Source organism: Pseudorasbora parva, chromosome 7, assembly GCF_024679245.1.
Source record: "Pseudorasbora parva isolate DD20220531a chromosome 7, ASM2467924v1, whole genome shotgun sequence".
In the NCBI taxonomy this organism is placed as follows: domain Eukaryota; kingdom Metazoa; phylum Chordata; class Actinopteri; order Cypriniformes; family Gobionidae; genus Pseudorasbora; species Pseudorasbora parva.
Genome location: NC_090178.1, coordinates 13,300,446 through 13,328,268, shown reverse-complemented (window position 1 = coordinate 13,328,268; position 27,823 = coordinate 13,300,446). Strand labels below are relative to the sequence as shown.

The 27,823-nt window shown below is 37.5% G+C and overlaps 1 protein-coding gene across 5 annotated transcripts in view; it reads right to left on the bottom strand.

Annotated features, from left to right (window-relative positions):
- The window catches only part of map7d1a (MAP7 domain containing 1a), a 62,759-nt gene extending 35,381 nt beyond the window's left edge, over positions 1-27,378 (bottom strand). For 4 of the 5 annotated variants that reach the window (XM_067448198.1, XM_067448201.1, XM_067448200.1 and 1 more), the window contains exon 1: positions 26,979-27,377. In XM_067448198.1, coding sequence (XP_067304299.1) covers positions 26,979-27,039 — 61 coding nt within the window. In that variant the 5' untranslated portion in view covers positions 27,040-27,377. Of the gene's footprint in view, positions 1-26,978 lie in introns of all 5 variants that reach the window. The other variant, XM_067448199.1, reaches the window with a different exon arrangement.
- Positions 27,379-27,823: the final 445 nt, after the last annotated feature.

The following is a 27,823-nucleotide window of genomic DNA, read 5'->3' as shown; positions in this document are numbered from 1 at the left end:
TCTAGCAGAGGACATCATCTGTTGCTATTTGCTAGAATCCATGATACCATGTATCTGAACACAATGTCCAGGACCCCTAGCAAAAACAGGCCAGAAACATTAAAGATTCAGCAGTATATTTATGTTTTAACCCTGTGTGCATCAAACTCATCTCGTGGGTTTGCTGCCAAAAAGCTCTTTTTTTGAAGAAGGTTCACTTTGAAGTTCAAGTCTCCAGTTCCAGAAGTTGGAGTTTGTTTTTGGGAAAGCGAGGAGGATTTCCCTTAAAACCCCTCAAACAACTTGTGGTGATGTAGGTGATGTTTGATTTTTTATGGCTTTCTGAGCCCAAGACTCAACAAATCTCTGCAATTGTCCATCTCTAATCCTTGGAGAGTCTTTGGCCACTCAAACTCTCCTCCTTCCCGTGCATTAGGGCAATATAGACACACATCATCTTCCAAGCAGATCTGTAACATCTTTAGTTGATGGGAACATCTTAATTATTGCCCTGACGGTGGAAATGGGGATTTTCAAAGCTCTAGCTATTTTCCTAGCCCCTTTCTATTTTGTGAAGCTCAACAATATTTTGCTACACATCTCAGAACTACATAATTTGTTTTATTGTGATGAATGATTAAGGATATTTGGCCTCATATTAATACTCCGGTGGAACAGGAAGTCATGGTCGGGCAATTTCATGCTACTGGTCACCCTGGTGTCCTAAGAAAACATAAATAGGAATGGGAATATACAGACTCCAGACTGCAACCATTTTTTGAGAATGTGTGAGTTAAAGGGGTGGTTGCATGCGATTTCACTTTTTTTAACTTTAGTTAGTGTGTAATGTTGCTGCTTGAGCATAAACAGTATCTGCAAAGTTACAGAGCTGAAAGTTCAATGCAAACGGAGATATTCTCTTTTAAAGTTACGGCAGTTTATTGCCTACAAAAACGGCCGGTTTGGACTACAACAAGCTTCTTCTGGGTTGGTGACATCATAAACCCTTGCTAGTCACCGCAGATGTGACTTCTGCCCGTAATGGTAAGGGGCGAGGCGTTTCCGGACAACCTGTGCTTGGCACTTCAGCCAATAAAAATACATGAGACTACATTTGGCCATCTAACCAATCTAAGACCACTGCGTTTTTCAGAGGGATGGGCTTCATAGAAGGAGGAAGCAAACGAGCCGTTGAAAGGGCAGTGGAGACAGCGGCGTGGAATAAAGGTATTCATTTTAGTTTACAGGGCAATGTTTCAAAGCACATTCAGGCTTAAATCAAGGCTGTTTTCGTTTACATTACAATGCCTATGTCTATTTAATGGTCGCGGGTGTGGGGTGGGCGGGTTGTAAAAATATACAATGGTGCGGGGCGGGCTGGGGCAGGCCAAATAATTTCATAAAAGCGGGACATCACTATCGTGCGGCCATACACATTTATTTTCGTTTGTTTTTATATCGAACATGTTTTCTTTATGGTTGTCATTTGATAGTTAAAAGATTAAAACACTTTACAAACAAAGGTCTCATGTCAGTCAGTCTCACATTAGTGCAAAACTAAAGTATGCAGATTAAGACAACTATATAAGCATGCATGGATTAATCTCATTTTGTAGCAAAATATATTTTTGTATTTTTTTCTTTAAATGTATGCTTGTTGGATACAATGTTCAGATTAAAATATTTAGCAAATATGTTTAAGTCACTTTCAACCTTTACGTCAATGCAAAACCAGCAGTATATACAAATTAAGAGAACAATTCATCAACATGCAAGTAATTATGATTAACATTAAAAAAAGGATGCAACCAACTGAGAAAGTTATGAGACTAGTCTAGAGCCCTGATATATTTCAGAGATATTTTACTTTTAAATTTCTAGGACTGTCAATAATTGTGGCCAACATGCATTGGCGAAAAACATTTATTTCATAATGTGAGTTTCCACCCACTTTCAATTGATTTACATCAATGAAAGGTTACATTTTTTGAAAATGTTGAATGAAAGAGCAAAAGGATAAATAATGCAGATTTATTTAAGGGTGCCAATTTATAAAGATTTTTATTTATAAAGAATAAGGGCTATAAAAAAGTATAAAAATGTATTTATTTGTAAAAACGAAATGAAAAATAAATATTTCAAGCGTATCTGTTGCTCTTTTTCAAGGACAATGTTTCATTATGTTGCCCTAAAACCACAGAAAACCTGTTGCAGAGTGCAGCTCTCAGTCTCGCCAAAAGGGTGCATTGATCCCGAAGGGTATGGAGCTTGAGCAATGCTCTTTTTCAAATATGGAAATGAGACAAACAGGGAGCCGGAAGTGGAAGCAAGCAGCGACCGTTAAATCAAAGATCGGAAGAGGTGAGTGGGGGGTTGGGGGGAGAACAGAAGAACCGGGAGGCTGACTGAGAATGGATCTGCATCTCATTTGAGGCCTAATGAATTACCTCATCCTCAACCCCCCGGCCCCTCGCCCCTCACCCCGGATGGATGATGTAAGCAGGCAGGGCGCCTCTTCTGGGGGGAGTGTGAGGGAGAGGAGCAGACTCACTGGAAACCCAGAGTAAACACCAGCTGCTGGGACAGAGGGAGAGACTGATCTGTAATGGGGCTCCAAACTTCTGACTGTATGAATTTGCTAAAATGTGATGTGTCAAAATACATTTATTTAAGCTCTTTGGACTCGAGGAGAACACTGCACAAGTGAATGACTGGGTCACTGCATGCCTGACAAATGCACTTAGGATTTGAATGGCTCACATCGGAGCTCAAACTTGTTTCTGTGCGTGTTTGTGTGCGAGGGAGTGTCTGGGAGAGGAAAGGAAAGATATGGGCGAGTTGTAACAGTGGCTCAGGATTACATTATGTTTCAACTTCATGCATTTGTTATGCTACGAGGAAATATCATATATACTTTACTTTTTAAATATAATATTACATGTTTTTAAATTAAACACAAATTGTAATTGTACACACACTCACACACACACACCACACATACATATATACATATACATATACACACATATATATATATATATATATATATATATATATATATATATATATATATATATACACATATATATATATATACATATATATATATATATATATATATATATATATATATATATATATATATATATATATATATATATATATATATATATATATATATATATATATATATATATATATATATATATATACATATAAATATATACATATATACCATGCAATGAGACCACACATACATATATACATATACATATACATATACACACATATACATACATATATATATATATATATATATATATATATATATATATATATATATACATATAAATATATACATATATACCATGCAATGAGAAAATGTATGATATAAATGGATAATAAACTGCCATGGCAAGTAGTCCATTTCTCATCTAATTTGATCATAGATTTCTTATAAAATTGGAATCTGATGGGATGCAAACCAAAAAGATGTCCATAAAATCAATAAGGAGTCTGCCACATTTTAGTAAAAGACAAAATGCTTAAAAGATGAAATCTATATTAATGCAACAGTTTGCGACATTGTTTGGCAACCATAAATTACTAAATTCTGTTGTGCAATGACAATGATATCTTACCATTCCACATTCATTGCTAAATACTAGTATCCCTCTACAAAACCACAGACAGTGAGGTAAGATGGCAGCGTGCGGTTTGAACTCAGCAGAGGTTCTCTTGGGACTGTGACCACAATGACCCAGTATGTTTTCCTCTAAAGGACGATCCTCAGAGGAAGTGACAAGGACATAAATGGCAGACCATAGCTGACATGCAATGACGGATGCCAAGCAATCCATAACTTCCTGCTCTGTTACCATGAAAGCAGTCACCCTTAGTGACTATGGTGTTAATATTCAAAGATGTCATATGAGAACACAAACACAAATTTCAACACAAAATTTGAATACATTATTGCTTACATCCCATTCACTATTGTTTGGATTGGTATGATTTTTCTAATGTTTTTTATGCGCACCAAGACTGCATTGATACTGATTGAATGTAATTTATTCCTGTGATGGAAAAGCTGAATTTTCCGCATCATTACTCCAGTCTTTAGTGTCACATGATCCTTCAGAAATCATAATATGTTGGTTTGGGGCTCAATTAAAATGTCTTATTATTGTCAATGTTGAAAACACTTTGTATTTTTGTGTAAAGGAAGATCTGGGAAACAACACGGACATTAAATAATTCTTACTGCCACTTGTGATCAATTTAATGCTTCTTTGATGAATAAAATCTTACTTTTTTTATTTTACTAAAACCGGCTTTACCCAAATTGGTCCCTACAAACTAAGAGAAATTCTCAGATCCTTCGGTTGAGCTCTGGCATGAAGACCAGCATGATTTGGGTGGAAGAAACCTTTAACCGGTTAATTTTAAACCAGCAAAGACCTAAACATCAATTCAAAACAGTCTGCAGATTCTGCTAAATTCAGTGTTTGTGTTTCCAGCTCCACCCAACTATCTGACAGCCATTCCTGCAGCAGAAGCTTATTATGGGATCCACATGCACACCAACCTCAGCACTAAAGCACTTCAATGTACGGTGAACTCACTCACACTAGATAAAGCCAAGAACAAGATCTGCAAACTAAGAGCTAAACTATCACATGAAAAAATTAAAAACAAGGCCACATATAAACATTTCAATAAATCAATATTCAACCTCAACATTTTGGTTTGGCCAAACAAAACGGCCATATTATTTAAATCAATTGCTAATTTTCTAAACTGTTAGCATCTGTATCTAGCTAATAAAAGCTGTGTGCTGTACTACTGGTTTGTTGGTCAAAGCAAAATATAACAACTATAAACTATAAACTTGAGGTCAAATCAGGGTCAAGCCCCATCAGTGGTTTCTAATTGTTCAACACATTGACATTTGAGGGTGAACACATAATTTGATGTAAATCTGAATCGCATCACCTTTAAAAAAAAAAAATGTTTTTTGACGTTTTTGCATTGACGGTTTTGAATTGTGCTTCACCGTGATTTTCCAAACCACAAACCACGTATCATGTCCTGATCTAGACTGGGTAAACCCAGCCTGATCTGCCAGCGATTTGATTTTGCCCTGCAGGAAACCTGTACATTCATTTCTACTGTTTCTGTTATACTTTTGTGGGAACCAATCGCACACTGGCTTATCCACCTGGCGCGCTATTGGAGGGTTTAACATGATGACAGATAGAGAAACGATGGGTCGTTGCCTGTTAATTCACGCCTCTTGTGGCGTGACTATCCAATTGCGTACAGAATCAGTACTCTTGTGTAGAGGTTGACCGATTCATCGGTTTTGCAGATTATTGGAGTTAGTTTCAGTCAATCTCATGTCAATCTTGAGTATCTATAGAGTAGTATTGCATCCTTCATATCTCCGAAAAGTCTTTAGTTTTATTATAAAAGAAATATGGGCTGTACCGAGTCTTTCCGGAAAAAAACGAGCGCCTGGAGGCGTAACGTGTGGGCGTAGCTAAAGAATGACAAGCGCGCAAAGTGGTGACGTCCTCAAGTGTGGAGAAACCAATGGCTATCACAGATAATGATCCAGAATCATTCGGAGGCTGAAATAAAAAAGATGTCCGTCTCTGTGGTATGTACTGTATTTAGTGGTCTGTCAACATTTGTGTGTCTTTACTCGGAGTTTATGAGGACATGATTCGGTTTATGGACTATTGTATGCGACTAAACCTTAGCAGTAGCAAGCAAAACGGTTTTGCACGTCAGACTAGTGTACATAGAACAACAAAAGAGTCTGTTAGCGCATTTGAATGACGAAGCACGCGATCGTGACGTTTACTGATGTTTACTCACGTGACGATAGCCAACAGCAGAGACATTTAAAGCAGTTTTACTCACCGGCTGCTTCCAAAGCAGGACCGAACCTTTATCGCTGGGACCGCTCCGACAAAAACACACTTCTTTGGTATGATTTGGTGAAGTCCTGACAGCAGTGAACGGTGGAGATCCACTTTTGCGACGCGACTGAAGCGATGTTGTGAAGCTTCGCGTCATTTCTGCGTTCAAATCGGGTCAAATGCAGCGCTGCCTTCCCGGAATGCTGTGCTGAAGCGTTGAAGTCGCTTGATGTCACCCATAGGAATAAAGTGGAGGGCCTGGATCGACTGGATCTGCAGCTGAGCGAGTGTTTATGGCCGTGCATTACCTCTCTCGCTCTAGTCACACGCGCGCGCGCACCCTACCGGGAGAAGAGCCCGTACGGCCCATACAAGGACCTAACAATCTATTAACGTCAAGTCGACCCATACTCGAAAAAAACTCTCCGAAACTTGTGAGAAACCGGAAGGAGTATTTTTAACACAGAAATACTCTATCAAACGTCCAACATTAGTTTTTGAAACTTTGTCTATGTTTAGGATGGGAATCCAAGTCTTTAACGGTGTAAAAAGCTCAGTATGCATGAAACAGCATTTCCCCCCCCCCCCCCCCCCCCCCCCCCTTTAACACGTGACGCTGCGCGCTTCACTGACACATCAGATGCATGTTTAAAACACCAACAAGGAAACGGGATGAATACAGAACACTTCAGTACATGTTGCCAATCATTATAATGCTTTAGCAGGGAAAGAACAGCAGTGTGTATGTACGTTGTCATAGAGGCTGATAGGACACTGATATTAGCAGTAATGGTGAACTGTGAGAATGGTCATGTATCCGACAGAAGTATAAACAAACCAGAAACAAATTCGATTTCAATACATATTTTGATAAGAAAACCATTGGGTTCTAAAAAAAGCTTACTTTTTGGATTTATATGAAATGATAATACTGAATAAAATAATAAAATAATTGTCCATTTTTTTACATTAAGTAAGATTAATAAATGCTGTAGAAGTATTATTCACTGTTAGGCCATCCTTAAAAATATTTTGGTTTGCAGTAACAGTACATTTTTTTAAAAAAAGGGTCGGTAGGTAGGTCTATATATTTTTTTTTCAAATTTTAATACAAAAAAAAAAGTTAATTTTTGGTGATGGTGATTACGTAGGTATGAATTTAAACAAATTGGCATATCGTGACATCACTGACTGGGTCTTCAAGCCGTGCCTTCGGGCGCATAGGATAATTGCAGGCTATATAGACCACAAACAAATTGAAATATTTGTCAAAAACATGTTTATTGCATAAATTTCAGGTGCATTCTTTAAGAAAAGGGTCCAACCACCAGCTAGCTGTCATTGACTCAAAGCTGTCAACCCTCCCTTTTTTTCCGGGTTTCTCAGGTATTTTAGCTCTTTTCCCGCTGTCTTCCCGTTTTAGTATTTTCCCGTGATATGTTTCTTATTTTTACGCTCGATTGTGTTAACTCAGAACACGCAACTATCTGTGTCTCTGAAGTGGCTTGCACTTCTTGCCAGACCAACGCATCTGGTGATATAGACTAGTGCATTTGAATATTAAAAAGCAAAAAGTTGTTTTTATGAATTCAATTAATTAAGTAGCTATAACCAGCTATTCAATCAAGAGCAGTGAGTGAGTCCTTATCTTTTGTTTGACAGACAGCAGTAAAGGCTACTGCCCCTTTAAGACCTAATACAGAGATATGCATCGTCTTTCTCAACTGTATAAAGTTCTCTTAAGGCATATACAGACTGTCTGATGGATACTCATCAAGATCGACATGTTGACATACTTTTTGTGTGAGTTTATCCGTTCAAACGCAAGACTTGAAAGAACTCAATATTTGCACGCTGTGAGACGTGCGCGCGCTGCGCACAGAGACCTTCTCTTACTGCAGAGGGTTCTCATTCGCGTCTTCTGGCGAATATACTGAGTGATGACGGCGAAAATGACTGGTCATACGGCAGCACTCGCATGCATTGAACACAGTTTACAAAGATAGACCGTTTTGCCCACGTTTTCTTTTAATATCGCTGTTGTAGTGCACGTGTATCCATCGACAGAACCATACATAAAGCATTATTTTTCAAGTTACAACTAGTGCCGCCGCTCCCACCACGCGCTGCAGGTCGAGCAGAACACACGCTACCCATAGCAACGCGTTATGACAACGACATTTCAGACTGACAGACAAGATAAACGGCTTTTCCGCCATTTGTTACTGTTTTGTACACGTTGTTATAATAAAACGTTGTTTTATTCGCCACAATATAGTAATGATAAATGTTGAGAGGGGCACTTTTGATTCATTTTCAAAAAGGGCAGGGGCTTAAAGCCCTCCCCTCTGCAGTGCACTTGCCTGGTGTGTGTAACGTGTCCATGGTCCTGACTCCTGTCACATAATGCGGCGAAATCTCTGACAGGGCTTTAACAGTCTAACGTTACAGTGAATGAGAGTATGAGCCGAAACGAACGCACAGGCCATAGTGTGACATCCGTTAACCATAGTGTAAACATAGATGACGTCACGGGTTTTTCTATAAACGAAAGAACGTAGCCTTCGTTTGTATGGCCCAGGCAATTTATACATTTATAATACTCTAAAATATAATTCATATTATTTTATTACTGTTGTATTAGTTGTTTGAAAAGTAAAAAAAGAAATTGGTCGGTCTTAAAGCCCATTTACAACCGGCAAGTCGGTCGGACTAAAAGGGAAAAAAAATAAAAAATTGAGTCGGCCCTAAATTGACAGGGTCGGTCGGGTTACGGCAAACAAGAATATTTTTAAGGATGGCCTTAGGTTTATCTGTTAACCTTTTTTTATGCACCATGAACTAACATGAATAATTAAGGTACAATAAACCAATAAGAGTCTCATCTCCCATTCCCTTTAAAAGCCAGTTGGGCTTGCACCATGGCAAATTTGATATTTACATGGCAGAATTTGCAAGCGAAAAGACTGAATGCTTCTCCAGAGAGGAATCCTTTTATTGTTAATAGGGCCGGGACTTTAATTAAGATTAATTACGCAAAAAAATAAATAACAATTTTAACCACACTTATTTTTTCACCGCGGAACGTTTTTCAATTAATGAGTTTCGACGGACCGATTATACTGGAACACCAACTAGCGTTCACGAGCGAGTCACGACAACAACAAACCATAGTGAACATGAACGAAGAAGCTGATGAGACCGCTTTGCTTGGCCCCGTGGATGGGAAATTTTGTTTTTAAAAAACGAAAGGATGGAAGCGTAGACAAGAGCATGGTTGTGTGCAAGCTATACAACAAGGAATTTGCGTATCACCGCTGCACATCGAGCCTCAAATATCACAAATATGCTTTTGCTACACTTTGCAAACATTGCGCTGGTTTTCTGGACTGAAATAAATAAACAATATTTTGTTGATTAAGCTTATGTATTCAGTCATTATTCAATGGTATACTAAAAATCCATGTGAAAAATTACTTCTCATTGTTCTCAGGTCAAATATTTATATGCAATTAAAATGTGATTAATTTCAATTAATTAATTACAAAGCCTCTAATTAATTAGATTATTTTTTTAATTGAGTCCCGGCCCTAATTTGTAATATTTAAAAATGTTTGTGTGCTGCTGAGCATCCCTGTGTGTGTAACAAGCAAAGTGTACGCTCATTTGTGTACCCGCCTATAGGTGCATATTACTAACATGCCTTTTAAATAACAAAAAAATACTTCTCTATTTACTTAAGACCAAGTTTTTGTTGGTCAATGGCACAGTCTTTTCAGTTGCTTCAAACTAACAACGCACCAACAATGCCATTGCCTGAACAGACCTTGTTTTCAGACCAGCACGCCCATGGGCGTGATATGCTATTTAAAGGGGTCATGAATTGAGAAATCAACTTTCCCTTGAGCTTTTGATAAATAAAAGGTCATGGTAATATAAGAATATCCTGTAAGTTTCAGAGCTAAAAACTTCCTTGTTAGTCAAAGAAAAGCTTTTATTGACACCAGACCCATTAAAGATCGATCTCAGTATATGCCACACCTTGACGTCATAGTGTGGTGAAACGCCGCATCAAAGATGAACAATGCCTGGTTCTGAAGCCCCGCCCACTGACTCGAGCCTGACATGACATAGGCCTACATGGAGCTAAACCAGATCGAACTTCCAAGCAGTAAACTTACCGCATAAGCTTCATTCGGATTCCAATATTATAAATGCATGGATGCATTTTATTTTTAATGAATATCCAGCTCACATGGGAAAGACTCGTTTGTAAACTAGAGACTGGATTTGCAGACAAGATGAGATTACATGAATGAACGAATGAATGAAGCAACATACTAATGTGAGTAAAAATGTTTTTTATATTTGATAGTATTACCTTGTTACATATCGTTTGACATCTATTGTGTGTAAGTGTCTAACAGAACATACCTTTGCACGCTGTCAAAGGCTGAAGAATCCTTTATTTGTGTTGTTGTTGGTTCATTACGATTCAGGATCAGACTTGGACATGTATGGGCAAGGGCTCGCAAAATCCAACGTCCCAGGGCTGTGTGTTTTCCAGACGGACTACCAAAAAGTACGTTTTGCGAGCCCTGTGGGAAATTCAGTCCAGTTGCCGTTTTCCTATACGCTTTTAAAACCGTTCCCACATGTACTGACGAGGGAGCTGAAGCTCATTAAATATGCAACTCTTATCCCAGCCATTGGTGTTTACTTCCAATCGGCATGCCCATCAAAACCGAGCATGCAGGAGAAAGCCTCAAAACCAGGGCAGATAATAGCATGTTTTTGTGTTTTTGTAATTCATGTTTTTGAATGTAAAAACCATGCGAATGTCATAAGTTGACCTCAGAAAACAGTATTATTATTTTTTTTTAAACCACTTGATGACACCTTTAAACAATGTGGCACTTGCCGTGAAAATGATAACTGCGTCGGGCTGAAACTGGCAAAAAAACTTGCGTCGTGCCTGGCGTCACATTGTGCCAGGTATATGATAGGGCCCAAAAATGCTACTCATTTCATAACAATATTAAATGTAAAGTTTTAGTAAATTTCAAAATGAATATCTAATTTTTCATTCTGCATAATATATTGTTGTAATCTGCTTAAATTCACTTGTAGCATTTAAAATTATTGGTTTTATTTTTTAGTAATCAGTTTGAACAAAATAATAAATTAAAAAATTGGCCATAACATGAAAATTATCATCAGCTTATTAGTATCGGCCATAATTAAAATATTTCTGCATCCCTAAAGAAATTACAATCGAAAACCTGCATGTGCGAAAACAAAACAAAAACACAATTGAAACTTAGATCAGTGTCATTTAGTTGCGTCAGACCAACATTACAGCACAGATCAGCTGACTGTCACTACATTCCACCTTCTCCCTCAGATGATCTTCCCACCTCCAGAAGAAACAGACTGTAAATCAAGTCTTTGACAACATACAGCAGGGCTCAAAGAAGAGTACAGCTGTTAGGAGCTAAAATTAGGACACATCAAGACGTCAAAACATTGAACACAGGGAACATAAAACAAGCAAAAGAGTACGAACAGGAAAGTCTCTGATGGCATTCCAAGGCTTCCTGTCTTTTGCCCTTTCAGCTTTACACCACCTGAAGTATGACAACGTGGCCCATAAAGATTTCTCAGAGTGACTTTAAAGTCAGCATGAAATGAAAATAAAGCCTGTCTAATTTTTTTAAATGCATGTTATTCTGAACAATTCTTCAGTGCATTTGTATTTTTGTTTTGACCTCGTAATTCTTATGGTGAAAACGATCTCTGGTGATGCCTGACTTTCTTCAATCCGTCAGTTAGCAACCAAACCCTAGCCCTTTCTTACAATAGACTGCAACACATATTCAGATCTGACTAAATCCAAATCAACAACCAATACCAGAGCCTTGTTTTTAATTATTTTTCGATAATCTGATTCACTGTATCTGTGCGTCAATACAGAAGAAAAGATGTCTCACTGGTCTCACTGTATACATCCTTTTCATCACAACTTTAAAAGATAACAGCTGTATAAAAATCTAGCTAACTGACTACCTAGAAAACATTTAAGGCATTACAGGTATTTAATGCTTTGCAACATGTTAACAACAAACCAGATACAGCATATAAGATCACTGTAGACAGGATCTATACTTGTTTCTTCCACCGAAATCACCGAAATAAGCTACCAAAATGGAAACAGAGTCAACTAACATGCTTTACACTTTGGTCAAAATAATGTGTGGCACAGAAATGTGCTGCCTGTGAAAGACATTTCAAATCAGTCATTTTGAGTGTTCATTTTAAAGAGGAAGCTGACTAGGTACTAGGTAGTAGACAGCAAAATGTCTCACTTATCTAATGTTTTGGATAAAGATGTAGAGATCGACCAGCCAGAGAACGGAACCTGACGATTTCAGCATGATCGGCCCAGACTGGTGTCCGGTTGGTCAGTCTCACGTAGACGTGCCGATTTTCGGTAATGCGATATATCACGATAATGGATATGCACAATATTGTTATCGTGGGCACTTCAAAATATCGTAAATAGTAATTTATTAACAATTATTAATTTTTTTAATAATGCACTCAAGAATACTTTGCCCATCAACTGTATAAATGCTCAACAACGCTGTATTCTGCGTCAAAGGAACACGCGCTCAGGTGTAAATGAGAAGCACATGAACGAGTGAAGGAGACCGCTCAGTGACAGCAGAGGGCGCCGATGAACTGCAGAATGCTGTGGTTACGCCGGAAACCCCGCAAACAAAAGCAAGTGCTAGTGAAGTTTTTAAAACAGGAATTTGTTTTTTTGTAATCTCAATGTTGTTCATCATAGCACCAAATACTTAATACTTAAAGACTTAATAGGCTCTTTATTTTCAAACTTAAACATTTTTATGTTTTAATCTGGACTACAACATGCCCTAATGAATAGAATTTTTAGATTATTCATTATTGTTCAGAAAAACTTTGAGACATACGGGTTCATTAGTTAACATGTTAATTCATTATTATCAAACTGACAATGAAAAATTATTCTCAGTAATGTTAATTTCTTCGTTACTGTTTAATAATATTAAAATCAAAAGAACTTTTTTAATGGAACTAAGATAAAACTAACAATGATCAGTATTTCTTAACTAACATTACCAAAAACAGTATTCTTTCTGTAACAAATGTATCTTAGTTATCTAATAAACAAATTAATCTTAGTTAAAGCATTAAATAATGAGACCTTATTGTAATTTGTTACCCGTCGTTCTTTACAGCCTAATTCTTTTGCACTTTAATCTGTTTGAAAATGTTACTTTAACAGCTCTGGAAAAAATTAAGAGACCACTTAACATTGATTTCTCATTGTTAAGTGGTCTCTTAATTTTTTCCAGAGCTGTATATATTTTTGGTGCATTGTATTATTGAATTTAAACAGTTATTTTTGTTATTACAAAAATAGTTCTTAAAGCTGTCATGCTATGACAACACTTTTTTTGCAACTTATTTCAATATTGTGATAATATCGTATACCGTGATAAAAGATCAGCAATTAATCGCAACATGAAAAATTGATATTGGCACATGCCTAGTCTCACGTCTTTCCAATTCCGAGCTGGTCCGTTTTGATGCTAGCGGCACAAGCAATAACGTTTGCTGTGCGTTCGCACTCTCTTCTCTCAGACGGTGAAGTGACACACCCCAGCATGCTCTAACTCACTTTTCGCATTCGCTCCAGTTAAATAGTGATTGTATTGCACATTATTTTACTGATTCCCGCAGGTATCACTTTTCACACCAACAGTGCACGCTCACACATTAGGCCACCTCTCAAGTCACTTGTGAGTTCCAAGTACCAAAATTAATGTTTAACTGCGCTTAAACTGTCAAATACACACAATGTTATGTTAAAATGACGGTCTAGGTGAATATTTAGTTAAAAACACAGTCCGCTCTGGACTGGAACGTAGTCAATAAATTGGGCTCATGCATAACTCTTAGGTTGTGTGTCCACCAAAGCGTATTTTCACGTGCCTGTGTAACGGTAGTCACTAAGTAAGTAAATCTCACTCCTCTGTCCTCAAGAGGCGCTCTAGCGACTGATGCTAGAAGTTGCAGCCTTTAGCCTCCTTGATAGAGCATCTGACTCTAATGCCGGCGGACGTGGGTTTGAGTCCCGCTTAGAGTGGGTGGGTTGAACAGGAGGGGTTCCATTGGTGCCATGACCTGGATGGGAGTGAGGTTTAGGGGGGTGAGTGTAATGGTAGTCACTGTGCAAGTAAACATCACTCCTCTGTCCTCAAGAGACGCTCTAGCGACTGCAGCTAGAGGTTGCAGCCTTTAGCCTCCTTGCTAGAGCGTCCTACTCTCATACCGGCGGACCTGGGTTTGAGTCCCGCTTGGAGCGGGCTGTTCGAATAGGAGGGGTTACAGCTGGCTAGCATATCCCATTGATTTCAATAGAAGCGCTACATTTTTAGAACAGCATAACGAGGCACAAAGCATCTATTTCACGCTCAGGTGCTGAGCGCTCGCTGTTTTTTACCAGCCGTCGAGAGTTAAAGATTGTTCAACTTTGAGTAAAATGCAATGCTCATCACTTTTCACCTAGCCGTCCAATCACAATGGAGGAGGAGCGGGACAAATACAAAACTGACCAACCATCACATTCTGCTTGTACAGCAACAACAGGTGAAAACAAGAAGCATAATAACGGGACAAAATAATTTAATGAGCCAGAGCGAATACTTTACATTGTACCAACATTTTTAAATAGAATCAATATAGAAACAAATTATCTGTGAAATGAAATGCTAGTAACACTTCCACGGATATTACGTATCTTAACAACTAAAGAGTATCAACTGGAAGAAAAAAAACACTCAAGTGCCTAGCATTTTTTAGATTTCAGGTAGAAAGAAAACGATTTGGTGGACACAGCCTTTAAGAGACAGAAGTGTAATATCCCTGCGGTCGGGCATGCTAATCAAAGAGCAAAAGACACAGAAAACCACTATCTGCTCTTGACAAAATTATTAAATTAATTGTAACCATTAATCTGTTTCATTTTTGAAAATATAAACTATCTAGTGTTATTTTAAATTTGATTATTTTAATTTCGGCATAGTATTTCTAACCTGAATATACCCTCCTGAAAAACCTGAAAAGCCAGATTTATTTTGTATCCCTCTTTATTCCATTCCATTTATTTGTGCTGTTGATTGCAATTTTTATTGTTTCTTATTCTAATACTGACTTTTGAATTGTAGTTAATGAACATACAATTTTGCATTAAAGAAAAGTACATTTTTTGTTTGTTTATACGTTTGCAGGGGCTTAAAAACAGTGAAGAACAAGTGATCTGCTGTATCTTATGCATCTTGAAGACTAATGCAAACTGAGACTAATGAAGTGTGTAGTGAATCACCAAATTATATGCACAAGTGCTTTAGAGCACTCAGAAGAGCTCATTAAAATCAGGAGCATGGAAAGAGTTTAAGTACAATTCATTATTAAAAACTGTAAGCCACAGACAGTATTAAAAGGCCTGAAAAATAACCATATAGTCTAAGCTGGTTTTCTGGTCTTAGTTGGTCCATTAGCTGGTTTTAAAGGGGGTTTCAGGCACTTTCAGCAAGTCAGGCTGGAAGGCCAGCTAAAACCAGCTACAAATTACTGGTAACTAGCACACCTCTTAGTTTAAGATAGCATAATTACTTACAATTCAAGTGGTTCCCAGTTTTTCACATTCTTCATTGTCCAAAATTCCTTAGTTGCATAACAAATATTTTTCCCACCTTAAAGCCACAATTTCACCAATGTTAGCCTCACCCACACATCTTTTTTAACAAGTAGTCCCTCCCCAGATTGGTAGACAGTTGTCTGATCGGACAATACAAGCGTGTCTTTTTTGCCAGAGAGACAAATCTGATTCCTCAAGACACCCATTTTAGTGAAGTCTGTCATATAGTAGTGACATTTTATATGTGGTCTTCCAAATAAAGCAGTTTTAACAGACCAACCATTTTCCTTAAAAAAATACAGCAAAGCATTCTGTGTAACGGAGATGGCAGAACATTTGATTCTGGTGCGGATAGATGCTTTTATCCAATCAGAATGGGAAAGGGAAAGATGAGAATGTGCTCTCCCACAAACGCTTCAGGTCTGAGGACTGTGATTTACACCATCTGGGTGCTACACAGGAAAGGAGACCTGACGTGATTCCATCTGTATGCAGGCTTGAGCTCTGGAATCTTGTCACACCGTTCCTTGCTTGTCCACGCACACTTCCCTCATCTCTCTCTCTCTCTCTCTCTCTAGCTCCTCAGCTGAACAGAAGACACACATTCAGTGAGGAATGTTTAACATTCCTAGCACTAAGTGGCCACACCAGAAAACACAGCGCCTGCTGTAAATGACAAATGTGAATGCTGTCTTCATACTGAAAAAGCTCAATGTTTACCCCGATTACAACAAAATCACATATCTGCAGTCTTAAAGAGAAAGTTCATCCAAAAAATTTACAATTTAAGCTGTAATTCACTGATCATTTTACCCTTCGGATCTACTGATAATCATACAATTTATCTTCTAAAGCTAAAGAATATGCAGTCAGAGATTGTTGATCCTCAAGGACAAGGTTGGGCATCAAGCTTTTCAATTATGACTTACTTCATAAAAATAAAAAAAAAGAATTAAACCATGTATAACTTTATTCTGTGGAACGCAAAAGAAGTTTTTTTTTTAATGAAATGAAAATGTAGTCGAATATTGTTTTGGACCCAATTGACTATAAATTATATGGACTAAATGGATAAAAGAATTCTTGAAAATATCTTCTTTTGTGTTTTGAAGAAGAAGGACAGTCATAAAGGTTTGTATACAGACTATGGAGCCCATAAAGGGTCATACCAGGGAGGGAAAATTATATTTTAATTAGGGATGCACCGAATTTTCGGGCCACCGAAAGTTTTCGACCGAGAATGGCCCATAAGCGCATTTTCGGTCTCAAAAGAATTTCATCAGCAAAACAATACGGCCGAAATGTTATGATGACACAAACAGAAACCCTGACCTACATGGGCTTGTCTAAACAACATGTCTGCGGTGTTGGAAGTACAGGTCCTTCTCAAAGAATTTGCATATTTCATCCGACCAATAAAAGAAAAGTTTTTTAATACAAAAAAAGTAAACCTTCAAATAATTATGTTCAGTTATGCAGTCAGTACTTGGTCGGGAATCCTTTTGCAGAAATGACTGCTTCAATGCGGCGTGGCATGGAGGCGATCAGCCTGTGGCACTGCTGAGGTGTTATGGAGGCCCAGGATGCTTCGATAGCGGCCTTAAGCTCATCCAGAGTGTTGGGTCTTGCGTCTCTCAACTTTCTCTTCACAATATCCCACAGATTCTCTATGGGGTTCAGGTCAGGAGAGTTGGCAGGCCAATTGAGCACAGTAATACCATGGTCAGTAAACCAATGACCACTGGTTTTGGCACTGTGAGCAGGTGCCAGGTCGTGCTGAAAAACGAAATCTTCATCTCCATAAAGCTTTTCAGCAGATGGAAGCATGAAGTGCTCCAAAATCTCCTGATAGCTAGCAGCATTGACCCTGCCCTTGATAAAACACAGGGGACCAACACCAGCAGCTGACATGGCACCCCAGACCATCACTGACTGTGGGTACTTGACACTGGACTTCAGGCATTTTGGCATTTCCTTCTCCCCAGTCTTCCTCCAGACTCTGGCACCTTGATTTCCGAATGGCATGCAAAATTTGCTTTCATAATATGGGTTGTAACTTGAAAATAATGCTTTATGTTTCTGTCGATGGATACCCGTACTGGCTCTCTCTTTGTAAACTATGTTCAATGCATGTGAGTGTTGCAGTATGTTCGAATATGACCAGTCATTTTCATCGTCATTACCCGGGTGAAGAGCCAGAAGACGCGAATAAGAACTTGTGCGCGCTGTGAGAAGATCTGTCACTGTTCACTCATCCGAAAGCATGCACACATCTCAGCGCGAAAAATTGAGTTCTCTTTCAAGTCTTGCACTTAAACGGACAAACTCATAAAAAAAGTATGTCAACATGCCAACTTGATAGACAAGGTCTGAATATGCCTTAAGTGAACTTTATACAGTCAAGAAAGACGACACATAACCATGGATAAAGTCTTAAAGGGGCAGTAGCCTTTAATGCTGTCTGTTTAATGGGGTTTTATGTCAAACAAAAGATAAGGATGTAATTTACTGCTCTTGATTAAATAGCTTTTGTAAGTATAATAAGGATTAATCTTTACTTTAAACAGTTAAATAGGCAGTTATTTTATATTTGATTACGTTATTATTTAATGTACACAAGAGTGATGTCAAGTTAAACATTTTAGTTTGAGTTTTATTTTATACTGTTTAAATTCTTTTGGTGTTTTGTTTTTTTTGTGCCTTGGTTTCCTCTTTTTTGGTTTTCAGTTTCGGCCCAGAATATTGATTTCGGTGCACTCCTAATTTCAATACTTAAAATATATGATGTTCTCTCATTAAACTTGTGGGTTCCCCAAAAAAATTCATATTCCTTCACTGTAACAATTTTTTTGGTGATTTTAATGGTAAAACAGTGACAGTAAAAACCTGATTTTATTGAAATAGCCGTTTCTTCTTAACTTTTTTTTTCACATTAGGGTTTTATGTTACATCTTGTGTGTGGGGGGGGGGTGTGGGTGTGTGTGTTTACTTTCTCACTTGTGATAATCTTTGATTCATCATGTGTCTCTCTCCACTGTGGTTGTTTACAATAGAAAAAAAAACAGATATATAGGTTCAGGTTGTATATTAACATTATATAATTTCATGATGAAATAGTTTTTTTTTACTGTAAATTTAAGCTGAATCTCCTTTGCCCAATGCAAAGATTTCAGGGGAACACAATAACTTTGAAAGAGAACACGAAATATGTTGTGAGCCAATGCAAATTTGCTAGGCAGAACACAAATCTGTTTATGTTTCGTCTCAAAAGTATTACATATTAGTAAACCTAATGATGTAAAGTTTATCAGAGGCATGCAATACTGTTGAGAGAGAAAGCTAATTTTGTGAGAGCATGCAAAAGTACTGAAATATAATTATTCCTCCCATCTCACATTTTGCAGGTCTACATAGTGTGTTGGAATGATATGAAAGTGAGTAAATGAATAGTGTTCATTTTAGATGGACTATCCCTTTTTCTAAATTCTAAATTGGAGGCTGCAGCGTATTTGTTATGTAGAGGCAAAAGATTACACACAGCTACACAGAGGACTTACCAGATCCTTTATTCAATGCAAACTCATTGTGGGAACAGATGAATACAATTTGTAAACCTATTTGATATTCTTGAGGTCATACAAATTGGATCATCAAGAGTCAAGCCTATTATGAATATGAAGAAAAACAAAATCTAGATTTAAAATAGGGCCAATATTACCCAGTTACACAATCCCTAGATGTATGGCTTTAAAAATCCCTTTTTCTTCACATTTCCTTGCCATTTTCTGGGTCTGACAATATTCAAATCTTAAGGGAGGATTAATTACTCCAGAGACACACTTTCTAGGCCAGATCTTATGCAGTGGAGAACCGCTACTATTCCTCAGGCTGATTATGCTTCAGTTATTGCTGGTGCATATGTGCATGTGAGTGTCAGTATTAAAGCTTGTGGTAGGGATTAATAAAATTGGATCATTTGATTGTTACATGCCAATTAAACACATTTCCCCTGTAGGCTGTCGGCACTCATTTAATGACATCTGCATGAAGCCAAGGTAAAATATTTCCCGCCATTCTAAGGAACTAAATAATGTGCCAACTGCCTAATGGGATAGAATTTTGTCTTCATTTAGTGCACAATATATTTTCCAAAGTCATGGTTTCTTCCTTCTTTTACAAAGTAGTTAATGAAATGGGGGTCATTTTCTGCTGCTTAACTCTTTCCCCACCAGTGTTTGTTTTTTGTGTGTGTTTTTTGCCAGCCAGCATCAGCGTTTTTGATAATTTTTACAAAAATGTGATGGCCGCCAGAACAGAACCTCTGCCATTAAACAAAAAAACAATTCTTTTTATTAATGCTTTTATTTATAAAAATGTTTTATTCTAGCTTGTTTTTTTTATCAACACTTGAATATGGGTAAGTTTTCTTAACAAGCAACATTGAGCAAAAATTGATCAACGTTGATCAAAAAAAAAAAACGTTGATCAAACACAGATGGAGTAGATTGAGTCCATCAACACCCCCAAAGCTCCACAGTTCTAGAGCTCATCCTGGGTTGACATTTCATTCAGTAACATTAGGCAGCTTTGGTTTATATGCAGTTTAATGTTGATAATCAAGTTATTTTACATATGCATTTGCTTACATATTCGATCACTCGTTTCTGCGTCTTCTTCGCCTGTGTTTTGATCTGGAAATTCCCTTGTACATAACAGTGAAAACAGAAAAATGTAAAATTCCAAGATATTTCTGAGATCTTTGGTGTCAAAAGAAAACCCTTTTCATGCATGTCAGCTCTGCGGAGGCTAAAGAGATTGTCAGACTGACAGGGGCCAGTTTATGCTGTGTAACATGTAACAACCCCCAAAAACTTTATTTTCACTTAGTGCAAATAGATAAAAATATCTCTGAAATAACTCTGGGGAAACGCTTTCTCACAAATAACGGAAAATTCCATGTTTGGCGGGGAAAGTTAAGAAGTTTAAAGTTCAAATTGAATATTGTTTCTCGGGTCTAACAGAGAGGGGTGTGTGTAAATGTATGTGGGTTGGGGGTTGTTACATGTTACGCAACAGAAACTGGCCCCTGTCAGTCTGACAATTTAGCCTCCACAGAGCTGACATGCATTAAAAGGGTTTTCTTGTGACACCAAATATCTCAAAAATAACTTCAAATAATACTCATTAAGCAAAGGACAATGGATCGTGCTCCCAAATGCAGCTTTTTTTAAGAAAAGAAAAAAACAGCCTGATAAAACTTGAAAGGAGGAATAACTTTATCTTGGATAAACTTGGATGGAGGAATATTATCATATAGCCTCATAGCAAAAGAGTGAGATTTATGAGACTTGTTTGTTCAGAAAGCTAAAGGACTTGTTTTGATAAATATACTATTTCAAATGGATATCCACTTACTAGCAGCAAACATTTATTGATCACAATAAACTGCCACGTTCTCCACAGCGAGAAAACACCGACCTTGACAAATGTGTTTTAAGCTCTGTTGAAACCTGAACACCATGGAATTGGGATTATCATGAATAAAAAAAGTCAACAGTGCTTTCACGAGTAATAAAACATGGACACATCTCTGCTCTTTGCACTTTATCGATATTAAAAATAGTTCTGAAATATACCAATATACTAACTAGGTTCATTTCTCTGACAATATTTTCAAACACTTTTTTCAATATCTCAATGTCATTTTGAGAAATTTGGCCATTTTGCTGACTTTGGCAAAAAAAACATTTTTTAAGCAAATCTCAAGTAAAAAAAAATGCAAAATAAGCATTTATTTAAATTCACCAAATGTGAATACATCTCATTTTCTGTAAGTAAATATTATTATTAGATATGGGACAATCACTACTCTCAATTCTCATTAGTTGCCACTAGATTTCACTGAACCTGCAGACAACATATTTAAACAAAGTATTTTATGCATTTAAAAAAATAAATAATTGGAAACGCCAAGATTCACAAAAATTCTGAAAATGTGCATTAAGAAAGTTTGCTTTCAACTGAGGTTGATAAAAAATAAGACGTGCATGAACTATGATGGAAACACATTTATAGAATAAATGTCTCAATGTGCAAAAGGATATTTTCCCACTGGTTAATCAACACTGGCATCACGCTAACTAAATCGCTAATTTGAAAGGGAAAGTAAGTGTGCATGTTCACACTTGCAAACCAGGTTTCATAACGGTTTCAGTTAATTAGCATTATGAATGCCTGTGCTCCTTTTACTTTCAAATTAGCGCAAATTAGGGGTGGATTGCTTGAATGGTGGGATCATTAGCCTATTATACTTACTGAAAAACAAAATAACACATCAGCAAAAAAATTGTAAACTCGGTTAAAAATATGTGTTTTTACATTCCGCTTTGAAACCAAATCCTCCACGATCTTGTCAGTTAGCTCCTCACTCTTGTGATAGATGAAATCTGGTTCCTGCTGCTGATCTGCGCTGCGACTCTCGTTCAGCTTAATCGAGTCTGTACTAAATGATTTTAGGCAGCGGCTATTAACCACTTGCGTCAGCGGCCGGGGGCGGGGTTACCGTGACCAACACAAACTTGAGATCGGCAATATATGCTGATATAGATCATAAAGCCAAGCCAAGAGCCATTGTTGATGGAAAGCTTGTTCGAGATGCATCAGCACGCGTCGTGCAGCCCGATCACGTATGACATCAAAGACAGCGAGAGCATACGACTCCTTATGCTTTTTAATCGTTCACGCTGTATTTTGATATCACATGCTGATCGGCCCGCACAGCGCCGATGCATCTCGAACAAGCCTGGTGTGTTTGTGTTTCCCGCTACTGCGCTAGCATTGCTGAGAAAGATAAGACGTATACATTGACGTAAGACCTTGCTCTGTGGTGGCTCTCTAGCCTGTGGAAAGCCAAACCGGTTCTTAAAGGCTCATCAGTCTAACCACTTAAGAACTGACTTGGCATTTGGTTCATTCTGGTGGAAAAGGGCTATAAGTGCAAAGTGATTGATGCATTTATCGTGTTTCACGATACCAAAATTATGACTTCGATACGATACCAGACTAAAATATCGATACATCGATACTAAATCGATACCACAGTAAAAAAAAAAGAAAAAAGAAAAGATGCTTAATATGACAACAGAACTTGTCATTATTCATTGTTATTTTTTACTAAAAATTCATGTGGCCAGCATGTTCCTTAGGGTTGGGCATCGTTTTGATTTGAACAATTATTGATCAATTGATCAATTACTATTAAAATTATCTCAATGTATTTTTTACAATGGGATAATTGTGTTGCAATAGCTTACACACAGCACAAGAAAGCTTGATTTCGAATGGTAAATTGAATTTAAAAAGACGAGTAAACAGTAATAAAATAAGAACAAATAAACAGATTACAAACAATAGCACAAATAAATGCAATAGAATAGAAGATACAAATTAAATAGACTGCTTTATTTTTTCAGGTAGGTCTAACATTCAGATAAGAAACTGAATAAAAAAAATGCATAGTAATTACATTTAAAACAACATTGGATAATGTTCTTTGTAAAAAATTCAATAGCGTACAGATGAAACTAAGTTACACAAGTTGATCAGTCAAGAGCAGTTGATCGTTTGTCTTTTTGTAGTTTGAATAACAAATGACTGCGGTCCCTTTAAGACTAACGGACGCATGGATCCTAAACATCCTGTTACTCGTTCTTCCTGAACTGTTTGCGACTGTGTTTACGTTAATACTCTTCCAGATGTGCACTGATAATTCTTTGAGTGTATCTGACCAATAATAAGCTGGAAAAAGAAGCAAATGTTTGCACTTGTATCATGTCAGAGGCGGCTTTATTACGGTAGGCTATGTGTGTGTGCTTCAGATGTGAGCACGAAATCTGCAGGGATTAGTAGAATTAATTGATGTGCAATCCCGCACGAAATACAGACCGATCACACACTAACACTAACACACTGTCAGGAGGAAAAAGTCCAGCAGAACGCACGTTCGCCGTGCTCAGAGGTTAACCGGGCTGAGTGAGAATATGCCGGTGTGTGTCAACTCGCGTTCGTTCGGAGAGGAGAGCGCAGCTGGTATTGATACTGTAAAAACTGAGAATCGTATTGTTTCAGATATTCCAGTATCGATACATATCGAAATATCGATATTTTTGACAACACTAATTTACACTAAGTGAAAATAACATTTTCTTAGCGATAGATGATATTTTACACAGTGCAAATACCTGTAGATGCTCTTTAATGAGGTAAATAGCAATTGAAAATAGTGATATATTCTATTTACACAATGTAAAAGTAGCAGTTCTTAGCAATATGTGTAAATAGTAATTACATGCAATTTATACTTTATTTTGACAGATGCGCTATTTGCACCTCAGAAATGTTATAAATTAACAGGATGCAATAATAACAGAGTGTAAATTGTTATTAAATGGGTGCCGCCTTAATGGGTCAATAAAAGCCCTCCCTACAACTACCCCTAACCCTACCCAAAAAATGCTTTTATTAATATTAAACATTTCGTAGGCACTTCATTTCCATTATTAAAACATTTTCTTAATTTTTATTGAACGCCTTTCCAATGTGATGATATGTGATGGGAAAAGGGAGAAGAGCGAGCTAGGCAAAAGGAGGATTCGAACCAGAGTCAATCGCGTCAAAACCAAGATCCTTAAGCCTCACGCTTTATATGCTACTGAAGACAAGTGTCTTTTTTTAGTCTTGTTTGGTCCAACTAGGCATTATTAGCGGTAGTGTGAATAGCATCAAACGAAACAAAACGACTGCTGTGGGAAAGTCATGTAACCACAACACCGGCTAACCGACTATCGCAGCAGGGCTAATGCGCAACAAAAGACTCACGTGACTTTGCCTCAACAGTGGATGTGATTGGATAACTGGACGAATCAGTGGACTAATTTCATTGTGCAGTCATCATGCATAAAGCAAGCCATTTATGTAGGGGGAAAAAAGAGACACGATGCTTCACCGATTGCAGAAACTTTCAATTTTATTACAGATATTGTGTGCCAATTCCAAAAAGTGTCGATTTCGTTCCCTAGAACACGTGATGTGGTTCTTTATTCGCAAATGTTTTATGTGGTATTCCAGTTTTGCGCAGAAGCAAAATTCTCAACTTTGGATGGAAACATAGCTATTGAAAGGTATGAATCTTAATGATTCAAGTGCATTAAAGACTGATTCTCAGGTTAGTAAAGGGAGACTACAAAGAAAGAGGCCCAGACAGTGTCGACAGTTGGGAATGTAAAACGAAAGGCGGGGGGAACCAAGCGGCACTCGTGCCTGAATGCAGATCTAAAGAAAAGAGAGATTAGAAGATGCTCTTCAAAAGTCCTGACAGGGCAAAACTCAACAGAGCAGACCTCGTCAGACTGAAAACGCCTCAGCTCCCATTGAGAGCATGCCTTTAACATTGACAACTTCCATTTACTTTGCGTTTTCTCTTAAACAATTGAATAATGGGCTCCTAAGTGTGCACTAGCATGCAATGCGTCTTTGGTATAAAATGAAAGGACAACAAAAGGTAATTAATCAATCTAAAGACACAAACAGAGCTCTTATGAAGGATAAAAAAAGAAAGTTAATGAGTAACAGTCAACAGTGAATGAAGGACTAAATGCCAAGGACTTAAACACAAAAGACGCATCTTGTTCAGGTTCACTTTAGGACAAAATGTCCAGAATTAGACATTTTTGCAAGGTCAACAAGCAGTTCAAACTAGTCTCAAGGATATTTAACAGTCATAGCCGTGAAGCCCCCATGGTCACTAGTATAATGACATATCTGCAATAGAAGCATGACCAAGTTAGTTATTTCTACATGACTTTTGGTAAACATATTTATCACTAACCATAAAACTACAGAGGATTGCCAGTGCAAAAGAAGCAATCATGGATTAAAACCCAGTATCTGCAAGGAGTTCCTAACTGAATATTCAGCAAAGACGGAAAAGAAAAACAGATCTGTGGTAGTTTTACACAAACCAATGCTCAATTATAAGCCTGAAGCCAGGAGAAATCGGAAGCAAAACCTAGATTCTGCAAAAGGGCTTCATGTTACATAAACTGTCCTAATCAGAAGCAACAACCAAACCTCAACACCTAAAGATCTCCTTCGTCTTAAGAGCTCCATTAAATGACTGTAATATGAATTGAGAAATAGATCCACTCTGTCATGTTGCAGTATATGCTTATCCAGACATGCATAATTGCAGGGTGTATCTTAATGCCTGATCTTTCTAGCTGTCAGGCGATCATCCAAATCACTATGAAGATCATATGGTTCTAACCTTTATATATTTGGTAACTATGGCGTCATTGACAAGATGATTTAGTCAATAGATTCATTAGAAATCACTTACATGTGAGCTAATGTGTTTAATGATGAATCAATCATTGCGATCAACTGGAAACTCATCTTTAATGATTTGATATTCTCACGTTAAATACAGCATGAGTGACGTCACAGAAAAAAGGCGGTGCACAATTAATGACAGCAAAACACAGTGCTAGTGCTGAGACCATGCAGCATAACTACTAGCTAAAAATCCGTGTTGTGTGAAAAACAATGTGAATATGTCTGATATATAATTATTTGTCCATTCAGCCTGAATGGATTGTGAAATTCCTGCTCGAACATCTCATGACTTGAATCACTGTACACACGTCACATATGCCACCATAAATAAGTCATGCATTGGATAAAAAGATAGTAGCCTAATGGATAAAATAAAAATACATGTTTATCTGTCTGTTTTTACATAAACACACATAGGCTACTACATAAACTATACGTCAATAAATGTAATATATTTATATATTTATTTAATGCACAATAAAATTAATATACAACTCTGCAATAGGCTACATCTCTAAGACATTTCGTGTCAGATGTTATAGACATTGAGAAAACGTCTTTTTATGATTTTTTTCTCTCGATTTTTATGATTTAGAATGCATGTAAAACTGACTTTTTAAATATGTTAGTCAGATGCTTTCCAGATGAGCCGCTCTTTAATATACATATAGGAGACGTGCGTATGCTATCTGGGGAACGTACTAGCATTATTTATTATTATTTCATTTGAATAAACTAGCTTAGGGATGTGTAATTGCATACCATGTCAAAGTTTTCCTTAAAATTGCAGTTTTGCTCCGCTAATATTATTGAACGGATATTGTCGGTGGAAGGCAAGGCAGGCAGGCAGGCAGGCAGGCTGCTCTATTCAACAGACTTCTTCATACATCACGGGGAGAAATAAAGATTAACAACAGACTTTATAGACTTACGTTTTTCTGATGGTGTCAGCTGATTTATCCCCGGTTGTGTGTCGAAATGGTTGAATTCCATGTTTTTCGTTAAAGCGTGGATTTTCCTCTCTAAAATGTATTCATTCCTTCCTTGAGGCAGGGAGAAACTTTCTTCAGTCGCTCCGGATTTCCACAGGCACACGAGACCGATCCCTGTTTCTGCTCAGCCACCTAAAATCCCCACAACAATCAACTAAAGGGCCTTGGGAAAATATTATGGTTACGATGGACGCATGTAGAGCCCGTGATTAAAGTCCAGTCATAAAACGGTAGATTTGTCACGGCCTCATGGAGCGGTGAGATTCAATAAACTTTCTGACACACAGCGGACGCCTGTGTGCTTCCTCTGCCGCTCTGAAGGTGATGGCATGCAGCTCATTGTGAGCTGAAGAACGTCCCAACCCGGCCTCCAGTGTGGAATGTACCACATTTTACGTAGGGGTGGATGTAGAAATTTAGTAGCGAATCCCTAAAAACCCTCGATGGTTTGTTAATACGGTTTAGAAATTATACTTTATAATAATAACTATAAGATTCATTTAATTATTTGCTTCGTTTACAAGCCCGCATCTTTTAAAAATTGTTACCTATTTTACCTGTCCAACCTGTTTTACCTCAGAAGGTTTCGTCTGAGTGCGTCTACAATGTTCAAACTGCCTAGTTGTGACTCAATGGACTAATCCCTTTATAGAAATATGCTGTAATGACTATTTAGAGATAAGTTTTTTTTTTCTATGTATTGTGGATTGATGTATTGTGCAAAACTGGAGTATTGTGGATTTTTTTCCATGCATGTTAGCTTTGTGGTCATGTATAGGCCTATG